The following is a 22,098-nucleotide window of genomic DNA, read 5'->3' as shown; positions in this document are numbered from 1 at the left end:
AAATTCCAGCATAAAGAAAACCAGACATAGAATAGAAAACCAAAAACCAAGAAAAACTAAACAAGAATTGTAACAAGAGTACTGGATACTAGAAGCCATTGCCAGACATCTTCACAGAACAGAGCAGGACGTGACACTATATTTATATGTTACATATTTATTAAATACATAATATATAAATATAACTTTTTTTGTACTGATTCTCCCTTTTTCCCTCTTTTTATCACTTCTCTCTTGGTCTGTAAATACAATCAACAATTACTGGTTGTCACCTAGCCATCAATCTTATTTTTTTCCATTCAATCATCTCTTTTCTTGGCTTTGGGATTCAAAAATAAAAACAACCATACTTGACCAATGGGTGCAAGTAGTAGCTGCTATACATAGCTCAACAAGGGAAAAAACATATTAAAACTCTATAAAATGTTATAACTTACCCCATAGAGCCCATTATTATACAGAGTCAAACAATAGGCTCTGAATTATTCACAGTCTATTGTTTGCATGTTTACTACTGGGTTACCGTACATAGTTTCCCAATTGTTACTTCTTCCTGTTGTTTCATTTTTAGGGGATACTTCCTGTTTCATATTAGGTATCTCTTAGACCCTGTATCTTTGTACTGGCATAATCTGCCTAACCTAGTCTGTGTTGATTCATCATACTACTTCAGAAATTTGGTCCTAATATACAAGTATGTTTCTCAAGTCCTCACCAACACATCTTGTATTCTTAATGATTACATCAAAACTTTAAAAGACATTTCCGTGTCCAGTGTTGTATGTATTGCTTATTTCTTTCCCTTTGTTCTTCCCTTTTTCTCCTTACCTTATGTGGAGCCTTACTTCCTGTGCACCACCTCCTTATAAATTGGGAGTACCTAGCATTGCTATAAACTCTTGCTCTAGTGAAGCATATTTGGTGACAAAACTGAATTATTTGGACCTATGCTTATTAAAACCACACTTTTACTTCTTTGCAGAGAACTTGACCACCCCAATCTATGCAAATTTATTGGTGGTTGCACTGACGTTCCCAATGTGGCTATTATCACCGAGTACTGTAATAAAGGGAGTTTGAATGATGTTCTACTGAACGAAGATATCCCTCTGAACTGGGGCTTCAGGTATGGAAGTACATTTTTAAAGAGTCAGTTTTTTTGTTTTCTGCATTCTTTTTTACAGCATACTTTTTATTCTTAAATCAGATATAAATTTGTTTTTCCCTGAAAAATTCTGTTAATTTCAATGACCAGGGTAGCAAAAACATAACAGGTGATAAATAAAAGGAAATGAAGATGGGAGCGAAATCAGTGGATTGGTCCAATGTTGACAGCTGGAACAGGCGACTAAATCAGTAGTAATGGAGGGGGAGAAAGGGAGTCAGAAACTTAATGATTGTCGGTACTTTGCCATCTTGTGTGCTCTAGTATGCAGGGACCCACAGTGGACACCTTCTATCCCAACCAATATGACAACAACTTGTAAGACTTTGGCAAGAACTACAGCATTTGCAGGTCCTCTGAGTTCTTGGTTTTCCATGACAGCAACTTTTGGGTTGCTAAACTGGTCCCGGATGACAGAACACCTTATCCCACCAAGCGTCACATCGCTAACAAACAGACCATATCGGTCATCTGAACTTATGTTCTTGATCTCTGCTGGCGTAATCTTGGCCAGGCTGCCCCCCAGGTGAGACGCCCACATCCCGGAAGTCCCCTTGTAGCCCACGGTGGTGTCCTGGCAGTTCTTGTCGGCCATAGGGTTGTTGATGTAGTCTTGCCAGGATATGGTGTTGAATGGTGGGATAAGTGCAGGCTGGGTACAGAGCTCGGCTTGGCCGCGTGGCCTCCACTTAAGGTGCCTCGTGCTTGGGGTTCGTGCGCAGGATCTGTTTACGGCATTCTTAACAACGTGGTTACATAGGCACATCATTTCAGGAATATGAGGTGATTTAAATAGGTTGTACTATGAAAAATGTGAGCTCAGACTATGTAGTGAGCACAGAGGCATACATAACTCATGTCATGGCTTATTTCAGTATTGCTGTGGTTTGCCAAACCCTGGCTCAGGCATAGACACAGGCCAGTTGCAAAAACTGTTGTTGCCCTAAGTGATGAAATGGCATCCTTGACACCACAGATATTGTGAACAACATCTCCCCTGATGCTTTGACTGCATTCTGGTTGAAAGCGCATTATGTGTATCAGTGGTAGAACTAATGTAGAAGGGCCATCAACATAAATGCAAGAAATTATTTTTGGCCCCCCTCTAGCAGAAGGAGGGCCAAAAAGCATAACCCCATCTGTTGTACAATTCCCACAATGCTATGCTAGCTGGAGATCTACCATTTGCCCATCCTTGCAGGGTTGTATTTGTGAGCAGTGTTTGTGTGTTTGAATGTAAGTATGTTTTTGTAAAGAGTATGTCCGTGCATGTCAGTGTTTATTTGTATGTACTGTTACCACTGGATTGCTGTGGTCTACTTGTTTGTAGTGTTTGTGTTTGAATGCAGGGCTGTGTTTGTGTCTTTTTAAATGCAATGCTGTGTTTGTATATCATGTTTGTGCTTGATTGCAGGTTGCATTATGTATGCATGTTGTGTTGGTGTCTGGTTGCTGGAATGTATGCACATACACACATACTTACACAGATATACATGCACATTAACACACACATATAAACACATATAAACACAAACACTGAAACATATACACACACACACTGACACATACACAAACCATGACACACAGATACACACACTGACACATACAATCACACTCAGATATACACACTGACACATACAATGTTAAAATTTATATTTGCAGCCATTATCCTAATAACTCACCTTTGTGTGCTGGAGGGTGGTTTGTTTGGGGTCCACTCCAAAGACTTTGCAGTGATATATCATGTATATAAAATATGTAATAGAATGTATCTAATCCAGTAGGGTTGCATTCCCAAAGTCAGGTTGTGGCCTTAAGACTGGACAGGCAGCACAGTTGCAATGCCGAATAGACAGGTCAATAGTAAAATCAGAGCTAATTGCCCGTCAGCATAGAGAACGCATACAGAGACAATGAGAAATTAAGCAATATTTCCGTGCCTACTCCTCATTTGCAATGTTTGCCCTGACTTTGCTTATGTGTACTTGATTTATGCTATAATTTGCTAAATCTAAAGTAAACATAAAATAATACAGAGCATCTCATGAAAAAGGTTAACACACATTTTAGGTGATATTTATATATTTTATTCAAAGGAGTACATTGATACTTACAATTTAATCTCCTATATCATTATATGCTTCATTCTACAGCTTCCTTCCTCATTCCTCTCCCCTGTTGTGTGCATACATTGTCCCTTGACTCTTTTATCACTATGCCCAATACTTGTCCTCCCCCACCTCCTTCTCTATACCACTCTTTTCTTTCAGTGTTTTGTTGGTGACAATTCAAAGGTGACGATTCCATGTGACACTTTTCATTGAACACAGGTCTTACATATTACAAATTAGAATGCCAGCCTTTGGGAGCACATTTAACTTAAATTATAACATTATTATCATAGGATGTTATTTCAAAAACATGCACAAAACTAGTGTGAATAGCACAATCTGCTAATTGAATTATGTCAAAAACATTCTATTCTGAGCATCAATCTCAAGTCTCTCTTGGGTCTGGATTGTATTACCGGAGATACATGCATCCTTGGTAAATTGGATATTATTTTTTTTCCATAGGTTTCAGTACAAAGGATGGGTTTAAAACACAGGGATGACATGCATCCCATGTAAGTTTATCCAGTCCCTGGAGAAATAACAAACCGTTATATATTTCATGAACCATGATAAACTGTTTTTGATATAAAAAACTGATATATTTATATACTCAAAATATCTGTCAAAACTAATCAATTGCATTAACTTCCTTGCGTAGCAATTTAAAATAAAAGGCACAACTGCATAAACATGCTTCTCCTTTTCTTGCACTTTAAGTTGATACATCACCCCATTGTCTCTGCGGAGAGAATACAATTGCTTATGTAGGGATCCATTAATGACCTATGCTCTGCAGGGAGGCCCACAGTATTGCTTAGTAAAGCAAAAGGTGTTCAAATTGTGCCCAGTTCTAAATTGGTAACTGCTTTTGCTTATATATAATGTTGACTCAATTATTTTATGGACATGCTTTATAAATATATATATTTTTGAACATTCTCTCTTGTGTTATTTGAAAATGTCAAGTCACGCTATGTTTTTCATGCATTGTTGGCTGTGAGACATAAAGCTTTTTAAAACTAATTTGTTAGCCAGATTTTTAAAACTGTTAAATTTTACACCAATATATATTTGATTACTATATAGCCTATTATTATTTGTTGTGCAATTATAGTGCTTTTAAAATCGTTAAATACTGCCTAAATATATATACATTTCTTTCTTATATATGTAAAAAAACAGATAAAATTAGTATTTTGCAATATTTATTGGACTAACAGAATTTCGTTAATGAAAAGCTTTTCCGGAGAACCTCCCTTTCTCAAGTCTGAAGCATTTCTGAGCAAGACAACACATAGAATTCAACGTTGAGTTGTGATACAGGGGTTAAAGTGACATGAGTGCATATATATATATTTATTTAGATTTTTTCTTTTTTTTTGTCATTTAGGTTTTCATTTGCTAATGACATAGCACAAGGTATGGCATATCTCCATCAACATAAAATGTACTATCCACGTCTTAAATCTACAAACTGTGTCATTGACGATCGCTGGGTTTGTAAAATTACAGGTAGGAAAATATTATAGATAATTGAATAACACTGAAGAAATATCCCAAGATTGATTATTTCAGTTTTTCTAGTTTTATGTACATCACGTAGCCTTCAATCTTTCACAATTGAAGATTATACTAGCTTTAGTGTACTAATAATCTTAATTTTAGTAATGACAGGAGGCGAATATTTGCATATCTTTCTTTACTGAAAACTCCAGCAGCATAGAAACAGTAACAACCAATCAGAGAAAAGATATGGTGCCCATAAAAGGCCCTGTCTATGACATCACTTCCTCTTTCTTTGAAGCGAAACAATAAATATCAACAATAAACATAATCATATTACGTCAACAGTTCCACAACATATTAGAATAATCAACTCCAGTAGTTCCGTGATGTAGAGTTATGGAAGGTGAGTCTTTGTCTTGATGAGAAGACTTTCACGCTGTAAGAAAAAGAAAAAGGTGAAAGGACTCTGGCGTGGTAGCTTGTCCGCATACAATAAACATTAAGAATCTGATATACCAATGGATACTAGAATGAGTAACATATCAATATATATTAATTCTAAAGCAATGATATTTAAGAATCTGTAAACACAACATAATTCAAGGTACATGTCTAATTATTCAACCTATACAAGTCTCTCAAGCCACATATCTAAGTAGCAAACATACAACCATAACGTACTTACCTTCCTGAACATAGAGGGCATATTCTGTTAAACACGAGAAAAACATGGGAGGGATCCTATAGGGTGGGAAATATTCGCCTCCTGTCATTACTAAAATTAAGATTATTAGTACACTAAAGCTAGTATAATCTTCAATTTTACCACATGACAGGAGGCTTCATATTTGCATTTTTAAAGCTTAGAATTGACCAGTGTGAAGGAAGTATGAGATGTTTGCCGAAATAGAGCGTTCTAAACGTACCCTCTCGCGCTCAAACCGCGCATCGTATAATGTCGGTTAGGGAAGCGTCGGCCGAAAAGGACTTGTGGGGCCACCGCACCCTTGACCGAGTGGGCTCCGAAACAAGGTTCGACGCTCGTTAGATGCAATAGCCCGCGGCTCCATCTAGCCAGTGCAGTGGTAGGCACCTCTCCATGAGATTCCACGTAAGAAGTCGGGAGTAGACCCGTCGCATGAATACGAAGGGGAATGATTTCGGTACACCCCATTAGCGTTCCGACCACACCTAGTTTGGTGTCTGACACAAAGTATGGGTATGACACCGAAGATGAACTGGACTAGTTCGTCTCGCTATGGTAAAGGTAATCCCATCTGGTGTGATAGAGGAAACCATCCATATCGAAAGCCCTAACGTCCGTCACCCGTCTAAATAAGGCGAAGCATAACAAGCGGGCTACTTTGGCTGAAAGTTGTTTCCGTGACAAACAAGGATTGTCCTGCTATTCCCCCAAGGAATAACAGCACCACATTCACCTGCCAGAGGTGTGAATACTTGGGTGCCGGGTCTCGATAATTCGGCACCCCGTATCAGTCGACAAACCGGTGGATCTTGACCTACTGGTCCGCCCTGTACCGGAACGTGCGCCACCGATATGGCAGATCCGATCACGTTGAGGGACCGGTATGACCGCCCCAACGAGACCAGGTGTGACAGATAGTTAAGGATCGGTGGGGTAGGTGCGGTAAAGGGATCGGAATCCCTTTCCACCCAACATACACTCCAGGCCGGACAGGCAGAAATATAGCATTTCCTGGTGCCGGGGGCCTGAGTCCCATCAGAGGTCTTTAGTTGATGCAATAGGTCGTGGACATTTCAGGAGGCCCTGAAATCGTTCAGTCCACTAGTGCCAGTCGTCCTTCCATGACAAAGAAGTGAGCTTCCCCTTGAGGTCCCGTCAAAATAGAGGGAAGGTAGGGAGTGGTAGAGGGTCCTCGCGAGATGTCCCCAGGTGATCCGGGAACCACGGTTGGCATTGTCCGAGGAGTGTCAGGAGCGATATCCTGTGTGTGCGTGTGTATCGAAATAACCCTTGCCATTGCGGAGAGCGGTTGGGTCCGTTTGAATGGGTTCATCCACCACTACGCATCCGGAGGAAGAGTAAATGATTGATTCGCCGATCCAAGTTTGCAAGTGAAGTAGTCACCATCGAAATTCCGTCCTTCTGCCGACAGTGGTCGCATGAGTGACCGGCGTGTGCGTATCTAACCAGCAGTCGTTGTATGGCCCCGTAGCGTAGTGGGTCAGGGGATATCGATTGTATGGAGGAGGAGAGGAGGAGAGGAATCCCACAATCCGGTGAATATTCTGAGAGGAATCGTATCCAACCTTAGATCGTGTCCGACATCCAACCGTATAGGGGTGATCTTGTTGGGGACCGACGCGTAACATAGTTCTCCAAGCCGATGTCGAAACCGAGGAACTGACCCGACACAGATGGGGGAGCAATTGTCTGCGTACTACCAAACAAAAAAACCCGTGAAGTCCAGAACGTGAACGTCAAATTTGACTGCAAACGTAGTCTGGATTCGCAAGGGGTCAGCAAGTCCTCCAGGTACACGGGACATCGCACGTCCAAATTCGCGGATGTGAGCCCTCACCGGCTTCAGTAGCTTTGTGGGTACCACAGCGTCGTAAACTGCTGTGTTAGTCCTCATCACTGGGATCGGAGGGAAACTAGATAGTTTAGAGTAGCGGATATTGACAAGTATGTGTCCTCAGGGTCCCGATGTGTAAACCAGTCGCTATCGTTCAGGAGATCTAGAAGAAGGTAGATTTTCCCTATCCTGAAGCGTTTGTATACCACGTAGGAGTTCCCTTGATGATAGGTTGACTCACTAGTAGATGAAGCGGTTGGTGGTTCGGTTCCGCTACCGACCAGTCCTCCCAAAAAAGACACCTTTCCCCGAAGGGGTGTGGAGGATTTGCCTCAGGGAGGTGTGGGCTAAAGTTAGTGTGGTGGGTGAGTTCCCACCGTCAAATAGTAGGTCTTGTGCTTCTGGGTCGAATACTAGTCGATCTTACGTTCCACTTCCTCAGATGGTGAGTTGTCTTCGTGTGAGTGATCTATTATGTCCAACGTGCGTGGTGGATATCTACTTGGACATGAAGGTCTCCAGCAAGCAGTTTGGGGCAGAGCTCCTAACAAGAAAAAACATACTCCATTGAGTAGGCTAGAAGTCCTAGGGGGTTGAGAGTGTTCTCCATGACCCGTTCTCATCCTGTTGGGAGATAGTAGTCAGTGGGAGTAGTGTTTGAGGGTCAGCCCGTAGGGGTGTTAGACTCCCGGTAGCACTGGGGGTCACCCAGGTAAAGCGGCTTGAATTGCCTGCATCAGGTTGTCTGAACGTATGAAATACTCGTGTCAAGTGTAGAGGGGTCACCTCCATTAGTTTAATCCGGCTATTGGGAGCTGTGGCGTAGGCGCGATTGACCGGTAGAGCTGGTCCGGTTAGCTGGGTGCACCATAAATGCACGCCAGAGCTGTAAGCACGGATGTAACTATACTGGCTTATTATAGAAGCGCGTGGGACCTGCCCCCATAAGGTCTGCAGTCGCAGGGTCCACGTGTATACGACTGGGGTCATCCCAGGTGGTGTGCCATGGTAACCCAGAGGGCACCCACATTATAGTTGTTGTTGGCACCTTGCAAGTATTGCATGCATGTCTGGGGGTCACACCCAGGTGGTGTGCCATGAAAATTTGCTCAGAGGACACCCACGTTCAATATTTACGCCAGGTACAGTAAATGTACGGATATGTATCCCTGTGAAGGGTACTCCGCAATACACTCAGTACACTCATGATCCTGCCTGCAAATCGTATCCAGCAAGGTGGTACTGATGCTTTAATGTAAAACTGCCAGGCAGTGTTTGAGCATCCATATATGTATGCAGTAATCAGTGAGAAAGTTGAGGCGTAGGACTTTGTGCACTCTATCGGGGTTCACCCCGGGTGGTGTGCCGTGGTAATCCAGAGGACACCCACATAAACGTAAAGGTCTATGAGTGACCTTGCATGCATATCTGGGGGGTCACCCCAGGTGGTGTGCCATGAAAAATACCCAGAGGACACCCACATCAATGTAATGGTCTATGAATGACCTTGCGTGCATATCTGGGGGGGTCACCCCAGGTGGTGTGCCATGAAAAATACCCAGAGGGCATCCACATCAACGTAATGGTCTATGAATGACCTTGCATGCATATCTGGGGGGTCACCCCAGGTGGTGTGCCATGAAAAATACCCAGAGGGCATCCACATCAACGTAATGGTCTATGAATGACCTTGCATGCATATCTGGGGGTCACCCCAGGTGGTGTGCCATGAAAGAATACTCAGAGGACACCCACATAGATTTGCACCGTCAGGTACAGTAATATAATATGACCCTTTGTAGGGTACAGTAATACAAAATGCCCTTTGTGGGGTACAGAGATATAGTAGATCTTGTTATAGGTACAGTATATGTTTAGTATAACAACTGCGATATTGTATGGCTTCACAATAATACATAGATTGTGTGCTCAACATATAATCATCCATTGTAAGGCACCATGAGAGATATATCCATGAGAGTAAATAATTATAACTGTATCCATAAATGAAAGTGCCCAGAGAGGGGAAACCCTGAAGGGGTTAATCCAGATGCAGGGCGCGGTGATCGGGTAATTCCTGTAGGGTATAGTGATATAGTAGAACCCTGTGCAGGGTGTAGTAATATAGAATGACCCTGAGTAAGGTACAAAGACATAAAGATCCTGAGGTATAGGAAAAACATTGTGTCTCCTTTAATGCCTGCATGTAAATATATGTTTGGCGGACACTGTTGGCAGGCGCTGTGGCAAAAAATCGCAACAGGGAAACGTTAAAGAATATCAGCACACGATCCTCTAGCCAGTGTGTACTTACACAGCAGATTGAACTCTTGCTGTACAGGGGAGTTGAACTCATTGAGGAAAAAAATCACAGTGCAGAAGGGTATAGTAATACCAGATCCCCTGAGGGGAGGTGTAATGTGTTAAATGTCCCTGCAGGGATCCTTTAAATAGTATGTGTACAACAATACACTCCACAGCCTTCATAAATCATAAATAGTGCATGCTTTACATCCTTCACATAGATTCCGTATAGAAAAAAGGGTCCTTAGATGGCTTGTGGAAGGATATTTATACATTGGTATATATTTATATATTGGATATTGGTATACAAACTGCAAGTGAGTCAGTAATTGGGGCAGAAAAGAATGCCTTAAGAGCAATCCTTTATGTAGGACCCTGAGCCTGCTTCCACCAAAAACCTACGCAAGGAGCTTAGTGTCCCTTCAAATATAATAAATTCCAGTTTATCCCTATGACAGGCACAGTTTAACAGACTAGGAGCTAATGATTATTGTGCATTCATTCTCCTGCAATAACAAGTCTTGGAGCAGCTCTAGTGCGTTGCGGCGGTCGGGTGATTTCCGAACTGCCGTGTGTGAGGTAGGGCGGCCGTCGCGGATCTCGCGAGCCGCGAGATCCAAGATGGCCGCCGGCCGCGTGTGTAAGAACTGCCCGCTCGCGGCTGCGAGCGGGCTGGAAGAAGAAACGCGGCAAACAGCAAATTTAACCCCGGCTACCCCCCACCCGTCCCCACCCGGCCCCCTGTATGTAGAGAGAGCAGGTCCGCGCGGCGAGTGTGGCACGGACAGCCGTGACGCCCGCGGACCGCCGAACGGAGACAACATATAAATACACTTAAACAATAAATCCGACAAATTCGATGAAAAACAGGGGACTGGATATAGGAAAGGAAAGGGACAGGTTATAGGTAGTCAGGGTGAGAATAAAGTACAATAGCATTATGGAATAATTGATAAGACAGGTATATAGATAGAGAAGTAATGATTACTCTGACCTGTTGATGGCTGGAGCAGCAAAGAAAGAGGAAGTGATGTCATAGACAGGGCCTTTTATGGGCACCATATCTTTTCTCTGATTGGTTGTTACTGTTTCTATGCTGCTGGAGTTTTCAGTAAAGAAAGATATGCAAATATGAAGCCTCCTGTCATGTGGTAAAATTAAGGATTATTTTTTGTTTGCATTTTATGTCTCTTAATGTGAATATTTACACCACAATAATTATTAGACTTGTTCACAGTGGAAAAGTTCAGAATAGTTTGTTTCCCAAAATTGCATTTTTGCTAAGGTTGTCCTTTGCTTGTTATTATCTATTTATTATCATTATTGTTCATGTAATTATTGTACAAATTCAAATATTATGTATATATTTTGCAGTACACTAAATTTTTTTGACATTTGGGTAACCAGTTAAATGAGAAAAAGTAACCAATAGAGGGACAAAAGTAAGAGCGGTAAAACATCTATAGTTATATAGTATATATTTATTGAAAGAATATATAATATATAAATGTATTTTTTTTGTTCTACTGTTCCTCCCTTTTTCCCTCTATTGATCATTTCTAACTTGATCTACAAATAAAATTATCATTTAGTGACTATCCTTTACCCATCAATGATGTTTTTCCCATTAAACATTACTTTTTCTTAGTGCATAGGGTAGAACTATAACTATTAAACCAAATGAACAGGTTAAGCCATAACGTTAGTTGTTTGCTTGGTTATATGTCCTTATGGTGCTCAAGAGATATGGAATTCAGCAGAACAGCTGATCAGCAAAATTTGGCTTATGCAATACAGCTGAATCTCAACGCACAAGTGTAATAATTATATAATTGTGTGGAATGATGTATAAAGGTATTATGGAGAATATACTTTAATATGCACCAAAGCATTAAGTGCTCAAATACTAGAGACAAGGGGGAGATTTATCAAAGCTAAGCAGGTGCTATTCTGGGGCAAAGTGCTAAATAAGGAGCAATCACCATGGAAACAAATAGAATGTCGCTCAACAATTAGCACTTTGCACCCGGGATAGCACCTGTTTTTTTTTTCTGTTTTTAAATCTCTCTCAAGATATTTATATAACACTTTGTTTTTGCTGCTTTGGATATTCTTAGTGTCTCTCTAAGTGAGAAGAGTAATCAAGGCATTGGCAAACAATTTGTTCATTCTTGAGTGGTAACTATCCATAGTGGAAAGAATTTCTCTGTCCTTGATAATTGTTCCCCAACCCTATTTTCACATTTCTGCTGAATTCTTTCTGTACATTTTTAATTTACTTTTAGTCAGAAACTGAAGTATAAACAGCTGTTTAACCCCTTAAGGACACATGACATGTGTGACATGTCATGATTCCCTTTTATTCCAGAAGTTTGGTCATTAAGGGGTTAAAAAAAGCTAACACAATAACAAAATTAAGGACAGGGTACCAAAGTAAGAAATCTAAAAAGATAGAATATGACAAAAAGAAAGACAACATTATAATCTTAATCAACTTCATTGTACTGCAGATACACCTGTACCCAGTAATGGACTGACTATAGAGCACAGCGAGCAAATGCCAGGCGGGCTAATGGTCTTTAAGTAGGTGTGGCTTCAATATGTTGCTGCTGTCCAACAAAGTATTGTACAGTCTGCCACAGCCACAAGAAGCAATTTAAGAAGAGACCAGCAGAATCTAGTTTGTTGGTGTCATCAGAGACAACCTCTACAAGGTACAGCAGAGAACCAAAGTAGTTTCCCAGTGTCTGCTCTAGGTGGTGATGATTCCGGTGATTATATCACTCTTTTACCAACTACTGCAGACATATTTTATTTTAACTCTGGCCCAAGAAGAACTCAACTATGAGCCAGAGGAATTACAAGAGCAGAGTCTGGAGGGGGCAGGCTGCAGCTGACTATTTTCTACAGCTAGTTTTCACTCTTCTTCTTCATCTTCACCATCTTATCTAAGTCCAACTCTATCGGCTTTTGAATCAACTCATCCAACAGAGACAGTTGTAACATCATCTGCATCCAGTGCCACTGTCATTGGGTTTGGCACCATCACCAGAGGCGACAATGTCCACTGCCACAAATACAAATCCATCTGCATATTCCCCAGCCAAAGGTTAAGGGTTAAAGCTAGTGTATTGCACCAAGGTAAAGTTTGGTATTGCTTTGAGTACCTCCAAGAATGGTAATTTGTAAAGTGCACATTTTTGTTGCAATGAAGTGAGTAGGAGGGAGAGGGGTGTGTAATTTCCCTAATGCCAGTATGAACCTACATCTACAAAAGACACTGCAAGTCTGTATAAATGAACAGAAAAAGCAGAAAACGAAAGGTTCACTGGTACTGTATCTGGATTAGACTGCCTCATGGCCCTCATCTGCAAATAGGGTGTTTTTTTTTCCTTTATTGGCACAAGTAAACAGAAATGTTTAACCAAACAGAAATGTTTAACTAAAGGTTAAAGCCATGGAGGTTCCTTGAGCTTTTAGCCATTCTCAGTGTTGTCGTATTCTCTATTTTCCTTGCAGTGCATTGGTTTAGGATATCCTCACGTTAAAAGGGTAATCCAGATGTAGACACTGTGCCTAGAGTATCAGATACGCTTCACTGATGGGGCCTGAAGACAGCTGGAACAATTGTTTGGGGTTACTGTGTCTTATGTGCAGTTTGAACTTGCCAACATTTTGGATCTGGATTGCCCTTATGGGCGGGATCAGTCTGATATACAAATTGTTGGGGTTCTCTCTGTAATGGCATACACAACGTGAGCGTTGTGTGGGCACAGCTCTAAAATGTATGGGGGGGGAGGAATCATGACTGGCCTGGAATGTAATGGCTGCTTAGATTGTGATCTCTGAGACTTCAGACCAGACATGACAACTAGTGATGTACCGAACTGTTCGCTGGCGAATAGTTCCTGGCGAACATAGCGTGTTCGCGTTCGCCACGGCGGGCAAACACATGCACGGTTCGATCCGCCCCCTATTCGTCATCATTGACTAAACTTTGACCCTGTGCCTCACAGTCAGCAGACACATCCCAGCCAATCAGCAGCAGACCCTCCCACCTCCTGTACAGCATCCATTTTAGATTCATTCTGAAGCTGCATTCTTAGATAGAGGAGGGAAAGTGTAGCTGCTGCTCATTTGATAGGGAAATGTATAGCTAGGCTAGTGTATTCAGTGTCCACTACAGTCCTGAAGGACTCATCTGATCTCTGCTGTAAGGACAACACACCAAAAAGCCCTTTTTAGGGCTAGAACATCAGTCTTTTTTTTTTTTTTTTGTAATCTAATTGCAGTTGCCTGCCTGCCTGCCAGCTTCTGTGTCAGGCTCACAGTGGATACTGTGCCCACTTGCCCAGTGCCACCACTCATATCTGGTGTCACAATAGCTTGCATTTAAAAAACAAAAAACATTTTTTTACTGTAATAGATTAATTAGCAGTTAGTTGTCTGCAAGTGTCTGTGTGTCAGGCTAACAGCGTGTACTCTGCCAGTGTGCACAGTGCCACTCATATCTGGTGGCACAATAGCGTGCATTTACAAACCCACAAACTTTTTTTCACTGTAATCGATTGAATAGCAGTTAGTTGTCTGCAAGCGTCTGTGTGTCAGGCTCACAGTGGATACTGTGCCCACTTGCCCAGTGCCACCACTCATATCTGGTGTCACAATAGCGTGCATTTAAAAAGAAAAACTTTTTTCACTGTAATAGATTAATTAGCAGTTAGTTGTCTGCAAGCGTCTGTGTGTCAGGCCAACAGCGTGTACTCTGCCAGTGTGCACAGTGCCACTCATATCTGGTGGCACAATAGCGTGCATTTAAAAACCCACAAACTTTTTTTCACTGTCATAGATTAAATAGCAGTTAGTTGTCTGCAAGCGTCTGTGTGTCAGGCTCACAGTGGATACTGTGCCCACTTGCCCAGTGCCACCACTCATATCTGGTGTCACAATAGCGTGCATTTAAAAACAAAAAAACTTTTTTTCCCTGTAATAGATTAATTAGCAGTTAGTTGTCTGCAAGCGTCTGTGTGTCAGGCCAACAGCGTGTACTCTGCCAGTGTGCACAGTGCCAATCATATCTGGTGGCACAATAGCGTGCATTTAAAAACCCACAAACTTTTTTTTCACTGTAATAGATTGAATAGCAGTAAGTTGTCTGCAAGCGTCTGTGTGTCAGGCTCACAGTGGATACTGTGCCCACTTGCCCAGTGCCACCACTCATATCTGGTGTCACAATAGCGTGCATTTAAAAACAAAAAACTTTTTTCACTGTTATAGATTGAATAGCAGTTAGTTGTCTGCAAGCGTCTGTGTGTCAGGCCAACAGCGTGTACTCTGCCAACCTCTGCCAGTGCACATTGCCACTCATATCTGGTGTCACAATAGCGTGCATTTAAAAACAAAAAAACTTTTTTCACTGTTATATATTGAATAGCAGTTACATAGTTACATAGTTACATAGCTGAAGAGAGACTTGCGTCCATCAAGTTCAGCCTTCCTTGACCCCAGAATGGCAGTCAGATTTATCCTTGGATCAAGCAGTTATTACCCTACATTGAAAGATTATATCCTTGAATAGTCTGTTTTTGCAAGTATGCATATAGTAGCTGTTTGAACATCTGTATGGACTCTGATAAAACCACTTCTTCAGGCAGAGAATTCCACATCCTGATTGTCCTTACAGTAAAAAAAACCTTTCCTTTGCCTTAGACAAAATCTTCTTTCTTCTAGTCTAAACGCATGACCTCGTGTCCTATGTAAAGTCCGGTTTGTGAATAGATTTCCACACAATGGTTTGTATTGGCCTCGAATATATTTGTATAATGTTATCATATCCCCTCTCAGGCGACGTTTTTCTAAACTAAATAGGTTTAAATTTGTTAACCTTTCTTCATAGCTGATATGTTCCATTCCTTTTATTAATTTTGCAGCCCGCCTCTGCACTTTTTCTAGTGCCATAATATCCTTCTTTAGAACAGGTGCTCAAAATTGCACAGCATATTCAATGTGTGGTCTTACCAGTGATTTATAAAGAGGCAAAATGATATTCTCGTCCCGAGAATGAATGCCCTTTTTCATGCATGACAATACCCTACTGGCCTTGGCCACTGCTGATTGACATTGCACATTGTTGCATAGTTTGTTGTCTATAACAATTCCCAAGTCCTTTTCGTGTGTTGTTATCCCTGATTCGCTTCCATTAAGGGTATACGTTGCTTGTGTATTCTTTACGCCGAAGTGCATAACTTTGCATTTTTCAACATTAAATTTCATCTGCCATTTGAGTGCCCAGTCCTCCAGTCTATCTAAATCCCTCTGCAGCAAAGTAATATCTTGCTCACATTGTATTATTTTACAAAGTTTTGTGTCATCTGCAAACACTGAAACATGACTTTCAATGTTGTCTTCAAGATCATTTATAAACATGTTAAATAGAAGGGGTCCCAGAACAGACCCCTGAGGGACACCACTTGCCACCTCTGTCCAGCTTGAAAATTTACCATTAACGACAACTCTTTGTACTCTGTTTTTAAGCCAATGTTCTACCCAAGTTACTTGTCTTCAAGCGGGTGTGTCAGGCCAACAGCGTGTACTCTGCCAACCTCTGCCAGTGCACATTGCCACTCATATCTGGTGTCACTATAGCGTGCATTTAAAAACAAAAAAACTTTTTTCACTGTTATAGATTGAATAGCAGTTAGTTGTCTGCAAGCTTCTGTGTGTCAGGTCAACAGCGTGTACTATGCCAACCTCTGCCAGTGCACATTGCCACTCATATCTGGTGTCACAATAGCGTGCATTTAAAACCAAAAAAACGTTTTGACTGTTATAGATTGAATAGCAGTTAGTTGTCTTCAAGTGGGTGTGTCAGGCCTACAGTGTGTACTCTGCCAACCTCTGCCAGTGCACATTGTCACTAATATCTGGTGTCACAATAGCGTGCATTTAAAACCCCAAAACTTTTTTCACTGTTCTAGAATGAATAGCAGTTAGTTGTCTTCAAGCGGGTGTGTCAGGCCTACAGCGTGTACTCTGCCAACCTCTGCCACTGCACAGTGCCACTCATATCTGGTCTCACAGTAGCTTGCATGCATAGTACCACTAATCCAAAAAAAAATCCTGGGCCAAAAATGGAGAGAATAAAGTGTACAACCACTGAAGAACATTGAACAGCACTTGGCTTATCCCAAGTGCGACAATATAAAGTGCTACTTACAAGATAATCAGCAGATCATGCCAAGATGGTGGCAGCACCACAAGGGGATGATATATATGAGGTTCTATGCATGGTTTCAGAAAAAAATACAGGCCCAGATACCATCAGCAACATTAAAGCTATGTTGCACTGCCTCCCAAACTAAACAAGACATTACGGAGATGAGGATTTAGGTAAAGTAAGGAGTGATGTAAGACAACTGGGCATGCAAGTGACTGACTTAGAATAGGAGAGAGAGAGACCACCCTGACAGAGGTAATTCACCTTCAACAAGTAGTACATAACCTAGCCCAACAGATAATACACCCGCATTGATATTTAAAAGATATTGATATATGTTCCAGGTGAAACAACCTCTGAATTAGGGAGGTGCCAGAAGTAGAAGGCACAAAAAACATCATATAGACCCTTACCATTATTAACCTTTGAAAGGTCACATGGAGCTATGCATCCCAAAGCATCCACCCCAGCATCTCACAGAGATATCATCTGCTGCCTTTATTACTATGCTTTTAAGGAAGACATGTTATGCAAAGTACGGAAATTACCTCCTATCCAATATAAAAATCCAACTATCTCTATTTACCAAGACCTCTCATGGTCCACTTTGCAAGAAGAATATTAAAACAACAGATAGAAGCTATCACACAGCTAAAGGCCTTAAATATTATTGGAGATACCCTTTCAGCCTCACAGTCCATCCCCAAGGACAATTGTTCTCTATCCAAAAGCTCCCATTTCTCAGTTATCCTTAAACTGGCATCCCACGATTTATCCCACTATACGCATTTGGAAGAAAGAAAAAAGTCTCACTTTTAAATCCTTTAACTCATAATCCACTGGTACTTTCAAGAAGATCTAAACTATTCCACAAGCCATCCACTGACAGCTCATATTTGATTCTCAGACAATTTTTAGCCGGATCCAATCTCATTCTGCCACGAGAGTTATTACAAGGCGAAGAATCATCATTGTTAGATTGAGGTGGCCAGGGATTACCAATCCCCTAACCACTCAAGAATAAAGAAAAAATACCATATCTACCCTAATATTCTGGAGGGATGGGGGGCAATTAAACAAATAACTGTTGGAAAAATATTATTCGTAATCTCATGTCTTCTTTCTTCTAATTTTTTTTTTATCTTCAGCCACACAAAATACCAAATTAAAATCCACAATTCCAAACATAACTGTATAAAATAAAAATAAAAAAAGGATAGGTTGCAAAAAAAATACACAGCCAGAAAAAAATTAAAACTGCTCAGAAATAATAAATAACCTATATTCACCCATGGATGGCTTGACGCAGATTAATTTCTGCCTTATATAGGCTTTCCCAAGCTTTCTTAGCTACTGCAAAGCATGTGTATTTACAATATGACCAAGAGCTCTCTGATTGGATGGATAGTAAGCCAGCCAATCAGAGCTATCTGACCGCCAAGTCTCAAGAAAAGTCAAACATTAGGTCCTCCCACTTTAATATGAAAATTAGGGACATTAGCAAGGGCACTAGTTCCCTTTATTATTAATATTAGTGGTGGGGGCATTTGGTCCTTCCCAGTGAATATTAGAGTGCCCCCAGTTCATGGGTAAGGGCATGGGAAAGACAATGGATGCCTGACATGGACTGGGCATTGGGAAAACTGGACAAATGCCATGGACCAAGGTCGACAGGTGAGATCAAAGGATATCCCCGACAGGCCTATGCAGAGCCGACCCTATCCAAGCACCGATTTTGTGGCTTCACAAGCTAGTCAGTAGATCAAAGATCTTTCTAGCCCAATGGCACTTCATTTCAGGAGAATGAGGGAAGAGTAGCACACGGAAGGCTGATTATTAGTTCCACAAGCTGACACCTCAGACAGTGCCAGAGCTTGCAAGAGGAGCTGCGGACTACTGTCGCTCGCCACTACCAGACCACACACAATATAGACCCATTACCACCAAAACAGTTACACACTGCATCTCTCACACACACTGTGCCTCACACACATGCACACTCCAAATACTGCACCCCTAATATGCACTGCACCCCTCTTAAAAACTACACCCCTCACACGCTACATCCCCTACAGACATTACATCCCACACTGCACCACCTATACAAACATACACTGCATCCCCTATACACACTTTGACTCCATTATGGTAGTATGGGGATCTTATTGAGCCCACACGATTTTCATTTATTTATTTAATTTTAAACTTTTTTAATGTGACAGCTATTTAGCAAGCGATGGCTAACTTTTTTTTTTTTTTTTAAATTCTTTATTTTTGTCGTGCATAGTTTACACATCAGCCTGTTCGGCCACAATAGCTGGAACAGGTATTATAACTTTAGGCTTTATAATGACAGTTGCAAAATCTGCACCTTTTTAAATGAGGTTAAACAGAGCAAGTAAGCAAAATATTGTAATATAGGTACTGCGGGGCGGTTTTCATGGGGCTGTAGAGTATGTGTGTCAGAGGGTTCAGAGAAGGATTGGTCGGATGACCCTGGTGTGCTGGGACCGAGCCCTTATGAATAGTGTCTGGGTTGTAGGTGGTTGAGTCATGTACCTCTGTGTGTAGGTAAAGTAGAGCTTCAAGCAACATTGGTAGCTCCGGTGTGCGGTTATTAATAGAAGGTGAATACATGGGACTTGTTGTGGTGAGCGTGGTGTTTGGTTAGGTTGGACTGATTCGCGTCCGAACGCGTACATATACAGCTCCTCCGTGGGATGCGCATGATGAATGCATATGATGGGAGCTGGGGGGTGGTTGTTGAAAAAGAGCCAGCGTGTCCGGGGAAATTCCCGGTCTTGGCCGTATACGGCCTCTGTGGGTGGTCGTGTTATAACATTGTGTAGTGTTCTAAACGTTTGTCACATATTCAACATTTAACAAAGTGCTTAGCACAACATATAAAGAATGTTTAGGCTTATGGGTCAGGTGTTCTCCCTTCCAGGTACTCCCTCTGAAGCGGGGATGAATGGGACAGTTTTTGCTGGGTCTCAGGTTGTAGAGGGGGGTGGGGTTGTGAGGCCCAGGGCCGCCAGGACAGTGTCCATCTCAGAAATGTCCGCCACCCTATGTTCAGTGCCTTGGTGCTGAATGAGGAGTACATGTGTAGGTCCCCAATGGTATTTCACTCCCCTAGCTGCCAGGGTAGTTGTCAGGGGACGAAGGGATTTCCTCCAGAGCAGTGTATTGCGGGAGAGGTCAGAGTTGAACGACCGTTCCATATCTTCAAATCTATAGGGTTTTTTCCCTCTGGTGGCACTCACGAAGGCTGCCCTGTCCTGCCCGTTTTGAAACTTAATCAGTAAATCTGAGCATAGGAACTATCAGTCAAAGTGCAAACTCTGACCAATAGTTAAGGAGGGGTTACAGGGGTAGTATAGGGCTTAACCCTGAATATATAACTATCAAACAGAGGGAGTGAGAAGAGCTCCCCGTAAGAACGGGGTCCTTAATCTCACAACCACAACCCCCAGTCTAAGTATCAAAACAGTTAAAACAAAGAAAATAACAAAAACTTTAATAGAACAAATTTTATCCAAAAATGAAAAAAAGTATAATATCAAAAAACACACCACCTATTAAATCACCCCACAACGTGAGGGTTAAAAACAAAATGATGATAGGATGCGACTGTAAATGTAATACTGGCGGACCAGTGTGGCTGGGAACCTAATGGAATACAGGCAGCAACAGCAATCACAGAAATGCTAGTGTATCAAGTTTCTAAGCAAGATTACAATTGTGAAGATACATAGTTGCTAGTACAGCCTCCCTTGGAACCTCAGCCTACCTGTCACTAATTTATGCCAGGAGACAGAAAAAAAGCCGAGGGATTCCCCCAATTAAAGCAGTCCTAGGAACAGCTGAAATCTAGATATCTCTATAATAACTTCCACTAGTCCTAAGTTGTACTTAACTTAAGTCCATTAACAAAAATACCTGGTATATCTAATGCACCAAAAGGAAGTAGATCGAAAGGAAAGTGAGATCAAAAAAATATATAGAGAGAAAACAAAGTAATGAAAGGGACTGAGTCTAGACAGAGTTAAGCAAAAAATTCAAAAAATTCAGTTACCATAGCTGCTCCTAACTCAGAGTAATCCCTCTAGTCTGTACCTAAGAATGTGGGGTATCCCTCAGGCTGTCAAAACAGTCGACATCGGAAATTTATCTGTGTGTCCAATTACAAAATCATGTGGAACAAACTGCCCAACGCGCGTTTCGGCGGTCTCACCGCCTTTCTCAAGGGCAAATAGTAGTGCATCATGAGCCTCCCCTTACTTTGTTTATATACCCAAACAGCCTACTAATCCAGTAGGAGGTGGGATTTCAAAGTACCCGCCAGCCGAATACACTGATTACCGCTGGTGGTAATACAAACCTCCTTTGTATGCGCATGCGTCGGGACTCAGTCTCCGGGCCAGGCAAATGGCCCGTTCATGGATATGCGCATGTCCGTTACTAGATACCTGCGCATGCGCGCGGACTTTGTTTGCAACTATGTGTCCGTTTAATTGCGCATGTGCCAGGACTCAGAGTTGAGCGATCCGCTCATGGCGGTGCGCCGTCAAGTATTGGCGCATGCGTGCGGACTTTATGCTCACAAGTATGTTCTCTCGCGCATGTGTCTGAACTTAATCACCAAACCAATTGGTAAGGATGATAAATAATGAACCGGCTGCCTACCAGAGTATCCCCTAACGATTTCAGCAGAGTCTGAACTCTAGAAGAGCCCAGAGAAGATTACCTTAAGCAATATTTAAGGACCCCAGGATATAGGCATATATTTCCCACGTCGGGATATCATTGGTCAAACCGTGTCTGCTAATAGGCATCTATGGTTAGTCTCTGTCATAGTACGATAGGGGTTACGCATCTCAACCAATATCCCCGAAATTGTTTAAAGAAGGGGAAGGCGGATGTATGTAAGGCAGCTTGTTAGTCCGAATATCATATACTTCAGTAACTAGTGAGGACATACATTTAGGAGAGGCACAATTCATAATAAATGACATATTATGTATCAATAGGAAAAAATAAATTAAATTAAAAAAATCCAATCAAATGTTATGAACTAAGTTGATTGTATACAATGAAAGAGTGGTTTATGAAACAAGAGAAGGCATGGTTCAAAAAAACAAAAACAAAAAAACTAGATATTTAGTCCATATCAAAACAATATAAATATAAATCATAAATTAAGTATACGTCTATATAGACAAGTCAGAT

At 41.6% G+C, this 22,098-nt stretch overlaps 1 protein-coding gene across 1 annotated transcript in view; it reads left to right on the top strand.

Annotated features, from left to right (window-relative positions):
- LOC134612198 (atrial natriuretic peptide receptor 1-like) overlaps positions 1-22,098 on the top strand; it is a 180,584-nt gene that overhangs the window by 67,912 nt on the left and 90,574 nt on the right. Inside the window, exons 9-10 of the mRNA XM_063456550.1 lie at positions 983-1,126; positions 4,670-4,791. Coding sequence (XP_063312620.1) covers positions 983-1,126; positions 4,670-4,791 — 266 coding nt within the window. The remainder of the gene's footprint in view (positions 1-982; positions 1,127-4,669; positions 4,792-22,098) is intronic.

The sequence above is a fragment of the Pelobates fuscus genome, chromosome 5 (assembly GCF_036172605.1).
Source record: "Pelobates fuscus isolate aPelFus1 chromosome 5, aPelFus1.pri, whole genome shotgun sequence".
Classification (NCBI taxonomy): domain Eukaryota; kingdom Metazoa; phylum Chordata; class Amphibia; order Anura; family Pelobatidae; genus Pelobates; species Pelobates fuscus.
This window is presented reverse-complemented; position numbering and strand designations above follow the sequence as displayed.